Raw genomic sequence first — 7,748 nt, 5'->3', positions numbered from 1 at the left:
CAAGGGGACCTTCAAATTAGTAGAGATTGTCTAAAGTGAAGAACCCCTTTAAGAGGTGAGTGTTAAAGGGGTTCTCTAGTGTTATATGAATAAAGCTTAATCATTGTATAATGAAACGGCAACTTTGCATTCGTGTTTGTTCCATTGTCAAGATTTCTGCTTGCTGTCAGTGAATGGGAACATTTTTGTTTACATCCAGGGGCTTTTTTTGTGTCTATTCACTGATCACAAACTGAGAAATGTAAAAGTCTATTAGATCATCTCTTTTATGCAAAGATTAAGCCATGTAGATTGATACTGGATTTTACCCATGGGTCTTGTGAGACTCTAGAACTTTACATCAGACGTCCTGACACAGGGGTAGTATTGGATGCAATTGCACTCCTGTGGGGGAGGGGCGGTGACCCGTATGTGGAGGGGTCACTCCCAGCGAGCGGCAGAGATGGGGATCATTACACGGAGGGAAGCCGTCACCTATGACCATGAGTCTTCAACCCCCCCCCTCACAGTATGGCAATTCGGGACCCTGTTAGGTAGAAGAATGTGTTGGGGCTTTGGTCTTGTAGATGATATTAGATCTATAGGGGCACAGATACATATTCGGAGCTGTGGAGGCAGCGACACAGGAGCGGCAGCTTTATCTCACCCCCTCATTGATGTTATGTCTCCAGGCCACTTTTGCATCCGAGGTCACAGTGGAAGGCGAGAAGCTGACGGTAGTTCGGGAGGTAGACGGAGGACTGGAAACCATCAGCATGAAGATTCCTGCAGTGGTGACTGCCGACCTACGACTAAACGAACCACGTTACGCTACTCTACCCAACATCATGGTGAGATGAGGCTGCAGCGCGGCTGGGCAGGGGGCGCATGTACGAGTAAAACCCTGTACAGCCCCAGGCGTGGAAGATATGGTGTACTTAAAGGGAATGTGTCGCTAGAAAAATATTTTATTTATTTTTAGTTAAACAGTTAGGGCATACATGATTAGACATTGTTCTAATTTTTTTACATTTTTTTCACAAGTCAGGAAATATTATAAATTAGATTCTAATTTATAACCTTTCCATGTGCTGGTCACTAGAGGGAGCAATTCCCAAAATTGCAGCATTGGCATGTGGTAAAGCAACCTCATTGCTTTATGCTGCAAAATTGGAGAAGACACACACGCTCTAGTGTCCTCAAACAATCCCCCCTCCTTTATCCTGGCTAGTGCCAGGAGAAAGGAGGGGATTGAATGTTCAAACCTCCTACACTGTGTGCTGCAATTTTTTGAGCGAATGCACAGTGTAGGAGGATTAGATACAGTGGTAATCACACAGTATAACACGAACATATACACACACAAACATAACATACCTGCTTCTGCCTCCGCTCCCTGTCCTTGCTTCTGAACATATGGACGGAAGCCGCGACCGGAAGTAGTAATCTTACTGTCCGGCCGGGGCTTCCGGTCCACATGAAAATGGCGCCGGACGTCGCTCTGCCGAAGACCTTCCGTTTGGACTGTGTGGGAGCGGCGCATGCGCCGTTCCCACACAGACGGCGTACGCTATAGTGAATGGAACGGCTCCCGTTCGCATTCTCTATGGAGTTGTATGTGCCGTATTCCATCTCTGTATGTGTCGATTAACGACACATACACAGAGATGAAAAAAAAAAATGGCAGCCCCCATAGAGAAGTAAAAGTACGAAAAAAAGTGACACCTTCCCTTTAAGACTGGAGTGTGAAGAAGGAAACACTCTGATCCTTATCCGGGGCTTTGTGTGCCGCTCATGCGAGGCGCAGCTTGTTTACATAATCGGTGTGTGACTGTGCCCTGACTGGCGGGGGTGAGGGCTGTCCTGACTTGTAGGGATACCCTGCCTCACTTGACCTTTGCTATACGGCCCCTCTCTCTTCTATGTATTCGTATTGACGGAGTGCGTTCTGAGGTACCGAGTCTTTGTCGTCCTGTTTTAACATTTCTATTCCGCGATTTCTCATATGAATCTGTTTCTGGGAGAGCCGGCTGACCGCTGATGATTACCATGACGGCTACCACATGGGGTGACACTCAGCTTTCCTAGACTTCTGAATGGTTCGTCTCTTTGGTTATAGGATGTGATGCCTTTCAGGAGTCTAGGGAAGCAGAGTGACCATGTCAATGATGGCCGTATTGGTTGTCACCCAGATTTCCCAGATACCCCTATATCCGGCCATACACTTTAGAGAGCTGTCGGACGACTGATCTTTCATCTGACAGCTGTTCCTCACAGCCCGCTCTTACACGTGCGCACACAGGGCTCGGGCGCGCGTGCTCGTGTCATCAATGGGGAGAGGGGAGGAGGGAGAGGGGAGGAGGCCGCCGCCGGTACGCGGCTGACCATTCTCCATCTTTTACACTAGAAAGCCAAGAAGAAGAAGATTGAGACTGTGAAGCCCTCGGACCTGGGGGTGGACACTACAAGCCGTGTACATATACTGAGCGTGGACGATCCACCGCAGAGACTGTCCGGTGTGAAAGTGGAGACCGTAGAGGACCTGGTGAACAAGCTGAAGGAGAGCGGCCACATCTAGGCCCGGAACTGTCAGGTGAGACCTTTACATTGTGCCGGACGTCTGTCCTCCTCTCGCTGCCACTCCAACTTAAAGGGGTATTACGACCAAAGACCCTTATGGGATCGATGACAGCCTGACGATCTCCATAGCTCCCATAGACTTCAATAGAGACAGCGACGCGCACGGCCGGATCATCTAATCTACTTTAATATATTTGCTTGGTGTCAGTGAATGGGAATCTTCTACTTCTACTACTTCTCACAGCTGAGGGTTTGTTACAATTGTATCCAGTCTAGAAGACCATCTTCAAGTCTGATACATTGTTGCAGCAATATTGTAGGATTGTGTCCTAAGGACACACAAATACGTCTTCGTTTCGGGTGCAGCTTTGTTTAACCGTAGCGCGGTCTTTATATAAAGGTGTAATATCCCTTTAAATATGCTAATTGGTTTTTGAATGAGAAGCACGGCGCAGAAACCTACGACCTGGGCACTCCAGCCCCTCGTTAATCCAGTAGATCTGCCGTCGGTAGCGCGGAGCGGACCCTCTGAATGGCGCTCGTCTGCAGCTGTACCTCGCCAATTAGACAATTAATTAATCTAACTAGGTAATTGAAGTTGTCATCCTGCGATGTGAAGTGTCTCCTGCCAAGGGTGGGTGACGAGGAAATGGCATCAATATTTTGGTGCCTAATTTGATAAATGCTAATTTGATAAATATGTTTTTAATGATGTTTTGTTTACAGGGTTTTTTTTTTTAATGTGTCGCGCTCACACAAAGCTCAGGCGGCGTGATAAACAGCGTGTCCTCTCCGAGCGCGATTGTTCCAGCACGCCATCCTGACTGTGTATGGAAAGTGGCGCGGCCGAGGGGATAGTGGTTGATATTATCCGACACCTGTTAGAGGAGTTTTACGGTGAAAAATCGTCAACTTTTTAATATACGTTGTTTCAAGATCTCCGCTTGCTGTCAGGGAATGTGATCATTCTTGTCTGCTTGCAGTTGCTAAAAGTTTTTTTTTTTTTTATTATTTTTTTTTTTATCCAGTCTAGACAATTCTCTGAACTCCAGACTGATACATTTTACCTGCACTGATACATTGGGACATATTTACTAATGCTGTGAAGTAGCTAGACGGCGTAAACTCAGACCAGGCAGGCACAAAATGCGCCAATTTTATCACCGTGCACGCACGTTGTATGATTTTTTTTATTTTTAATAGCGCATGACCTCTCGCTAATTTACACCTCTTTCCGGAACCCTTTTTAAAAGTGTCTAGCGAGGTACAAACATTAAAATTACGCAAATTTCGCCAAAATTTGGCGCATTTTTCGGCACGTTCTAGACCCAGACACCGCAGCACATCGGCACAGGGGAGAGGGTTGTGCTGCTGATTTGTTCAGCTCAAATAGGATTGGCTTGAGGATTCAATTGTAGCAAAAACTCGGCTTCTAGTGAAAGTTCTGTAATGTTCGAAAGCAATGTATCAATTCCACATAATCTTCAAGATCTCTGCTTGCTTAGCGAATGATACATTATTGTTTTTATCCAGACGCTGAAAACCTCACAGCTGAGGGTTTGTTACAGTTGCATTATGGTGGCCATACACTTCCTTCCGACTTCCCCATTGACATATAGACGTACATGCTTATTTACTGCGGGAACAAAGGATCGGGCATGAGCTAAAGAGCCTGGGCTGCAGGCTGACGACATTTTACCTGCACTGACACATTGTTGCAAACATCACCATATCCGTGTAGGTAAAATGAATCCAGGCTGTTTCGCTCACAGACAACCGCCTAGACTGGAAACCATTGTGCCAAATTCCTGAGACGTTTTAGGTCTGTGCGAGTTTTTAAACCATTAATTTTTCCCATTCTCTGACAGCAAGCAGAGGTCTTGAGAAGATGTGCCATTCATGCACAAAATGTACTAGAATGTGGCAAAACTTCTAATTAAGATCAAAGCCCCCCTTTAAGGGCCACACTTTTCTGACCTGCTGGCGCCGCTGATCCCTCTCCAGTTTATTCTATGAGAAGAACCACGCTGCTGCTTCAGGGCGCATCCTATGAATCACAGCATCCTCACCGCCCGCTAATACCCAGACGCGGCGAGCCCAGTAACCCTGGCTCGGGCTCCATTCCCTGCACCTGGAGTGAGAAGGGTTAAGTGCTGCCATGTCTTGTCATCTCTGAGATATCCGAGTCTTTGTGACAGCGCAGCAGCCGCGCTCGGAGGAGCAGACATGTTGGGTCACAGTGTGCGGTGGAGAACAGATGTGACAATCCTCGCGCGGCTGTTATCACGCGCAGGACGCCGCCGGTGACTCTCCAATCTGACAGGTGACAAATAAGGGAGCGAAGTGTCCGCGCAACCCACAGGCCGCGCTAAGTGCAGGGAATGTGCGCGCGGTGCGAGGACCCGATCCCAGTGAGGGGGGGACAGTGGGTAATTGACGCTGGGAAGGTTGCTGACGAGACATCGGGGGTGGCATCACGCGGCTCCGGGGGCCTCTTTACATGACAAATGTTCACAACTGAGACCGTAAACTATTCCTGGCACTGCCCTGTTTGCCACCCGTCTGCCTGGGAACTCCTGCATCGTGCCCTATGAATCTCAGGCTGACCTGATCGCCACAGGAAGTGATCGCCACATTCGAGTGACGGCACTGGTCTCCCCTGGTCTGGCGGTCCGGGCGCCTCTTGCATTACGGATTCTGATTTTAAAGTGAACGCGCAATCGTAGAATGAAACGCTCCGCAGCTTTCTAATAAACGTTTTGCATTTCAGTCGCTCACCGTGTCTTCTTGCCGTCAGTGAATGGAAATAGTCTTGTTTGGGTGGAGGCTGCACTCCTATGCAGGTATAATACTTCTCACAGCTGAGGGTTTGGTACACTTGTATCTAGTCTAGACAATCCTCCAGCAGCATCCCAAATCTGTTTGTTACAATGTATCAGTGCAGGTAAAATCTCGGCTGGAGTGCAGTATATTTAGTGGAGCGCCGCCCTTCTTTCTCTAGTGGATCTCTTAGGCTCTGTTCACACCTGCGCTAAGATTTCCGTTATTTAATTCCGTCAGAGGAACAGAATAATAGTAAAAGTGGCATTGCCGCGTCCAACACACGACAAACCAACGCAGCTCGAAGAAAATCCATTGATAAACGGGTTCCGTCATTTTGCCAGGCAATGTGGCGCCGCGTGCTGCGCGATCGTGTCCAGAAAAAACGTGCGAGCCCCAGGGGGCGATGGCAGGCCTCTCCTGTCCGTCATACCTCTCTGTAATATTGGTATTGTCGTATCATTGGGTAACGCTGGCATTTATATGAATTATAGATGAGCAGATGGGCGCCCGCTGTGCCCCAGACAAGTGGCAAACCTCATCAGTGTCCGGTGCCATCACTTGTGTTATGTACTGCAGGAACGCTGCTGCCCCCCATTGCAGGTGTCGGCCGCCCCGTTCTAGCTGAGGGTGTCGCCCGCCGCGCACGCTTCCCTGTTTGATCTCGCTAATTGGTCGGTTTCATTATAAGGAGCCCCTTTAAAATCCGTAAATATTTATTTAATTGGTTTTTCGTCTTAAAACCCAGCTGTCCAAGGCTCTAGAATGGCAAATCGGACTAGTAATGAAGATGTATGTCCTTTTGCACTCTTATCACTGGATAACCAGATTGCCGTTCAGGACCCTAGGCAAGCTGGGTGGTAAGTTTTGGAGCTGTATATAGACATGCACATGGACTGTTCCCTATAATGAAATAACGACCAGTCAAGCCGCATTAGGATATTGATTTCTCTGGGAAAATGTTCTGAAAAACCCAGCTTTCTCGGACACCAGAATGACAAATCGGACTAGACATGGCGTGATGCGTCTCTTGTGTCGTCTTATTCCTGCATCACTAGTCAAGTTTGTCGTTCAGGACTTTAAGAAAGGTGGGTGTTTAATCTGCGTTGAAGGTGTAAATGCAGCCACATAGGCTTTTATCCAGCTTTCCCAGGCTCCAGAATGGTAAGTTAACCTCGTTATGCCAGTATTATCAGTAAATAACCACACAAGTTTGTCATTCAGGATTGCAGGAAAGTTGTATACAGATGTATGTGCAGGTGTAGACGTTGTCACGCAGCTTTTCAGACGATATCTGGTTGTGCAATCCTTTATTTCTTGCTCCATTATCGCTGTAATATTACACCAATTTTCCATTCAGGACTCTAGAAAAGATGAGTCACAACATAAATGGCTAAAGAGCTCCAATGGGAGTCGTCCCTCAGCTTCCCCAGTCTCCAGAATGGTTATATAACCGAGCTTGGTTTATCCCTTCCACCATCATCTCTGCATACGTTTGACCTTCAGGCAGCCATATTGCTCGTCACCCAGCTTTCCCAGAAACAGACATTTTTTAACATTTTTGCTTTCCAGATTCCAGAAAGAGCTGAGCTCTGCTGCCGATGTCAGAGGAGCGGGTCTCACCGCCGTCCGGCTTTACCGTCCCCCATCACCCATCGGTGCCTTGCCGGATCACTGCCGGCTACGATCGTAGCGACCTCTCTCGAAACGCGTGAGACGGGTAGAGGAGAATCGCGTGGAGTTCTGAATGTTTTTTTTTTCTCCACTGTAATTAAAGTTTGTCTAGAAATAAACGTTTCTCCTTTGTACGTCCGGACCGGCGCTTCCGTATGATTATTTAATAATGGGGCCCGGTGGGGGTTCATGTGACCCATGCAGAGAAGATAAAGGAGCTATAATGTGAGAGCGGCCGTGTGTAACCCCCGATCCCGGAGAAGTCAGCGGCTCGCGCTAAATTATAAGTCTGTAAATATCTCGGCGTCGTCAGGATCCGTGTAATTATCTGCAGTCTCGTGTCTGGCCGCGCCGCGTCACCTCCTGTTATTCCTGATAGAACAATGGGGTCGGTCTTCATAGAACGGTCCGCGATACTTTATAATGTCCGACACTTTCTAATCTAAATCCGTGCTGAATATATCTTTATAGCAGCTGGAGCTTTGTTTTTCTGATACAGAGCTCCAAATCCCCTGCATAGTCCTACAGTAAGATAAAAAAAAAATTCTGTCTACCTGCAGCCGCCACTAGGGGGTGCTAAGGAGCTTACCGCATACTATTTATACATTGCAATCCATGATGAAACTGTATGCAATGAGCTCCCTCTAGTGGTGGCTGCAGGTTTGTCAAATATTTGTCCAATTTGAGTTAAAAAT

At 47.6% G+C, this 7,748-nt stretch overlaps 1 protein-coding gene across 1 annotated transcript in view; it reads left to right on the top strand.

Annotated features, from left to right (window-relative positions):
- Nucleotides 1–7,195, top strand: part of ETFB (electron transfer flavoprotein subunit beta) — a 52,561-nt gene extending 45,366 nt beyond the window's left edge. The window contains exons 6-7 of the mRNA XM_075840385.1: nt 2,387–2,572; nt 6,952–7,195. Coding sequence (XP_075696500.1) covers nt 2,387–2,557 — 171 coding nt within the window. The 3' untranslated portion in view covers nt 2,558–2,572; nt 6,952–7,195. The remainder of the gene's footprint in view (nt 1–2,386; nt 2,573–6,951) is intronic.
- Nucleotides 7,196–7,748: the final 553 nt, after the last annotated feature.

Source organism: Rhinoderma darwinii, chromosome 10 (genome assembly GCF_050947455.1).
Source record: "Rhinoderma darwinii isolate aRhiDar2 chromosome 10, aRhiDar2.hap1, whole genome shotgun sequence".
NCBI lineage: Eukaryota > Metazoa > Chordata > Amphibia > Anura > Rhinodermatidae > Rhinoderma > Rhinoderma darwinii.
The sequence above is the reverse complement of the archived record's forward strand: the minus strand, read 5'-3'. Positions and strand labels throughout refer to the sequence as shown.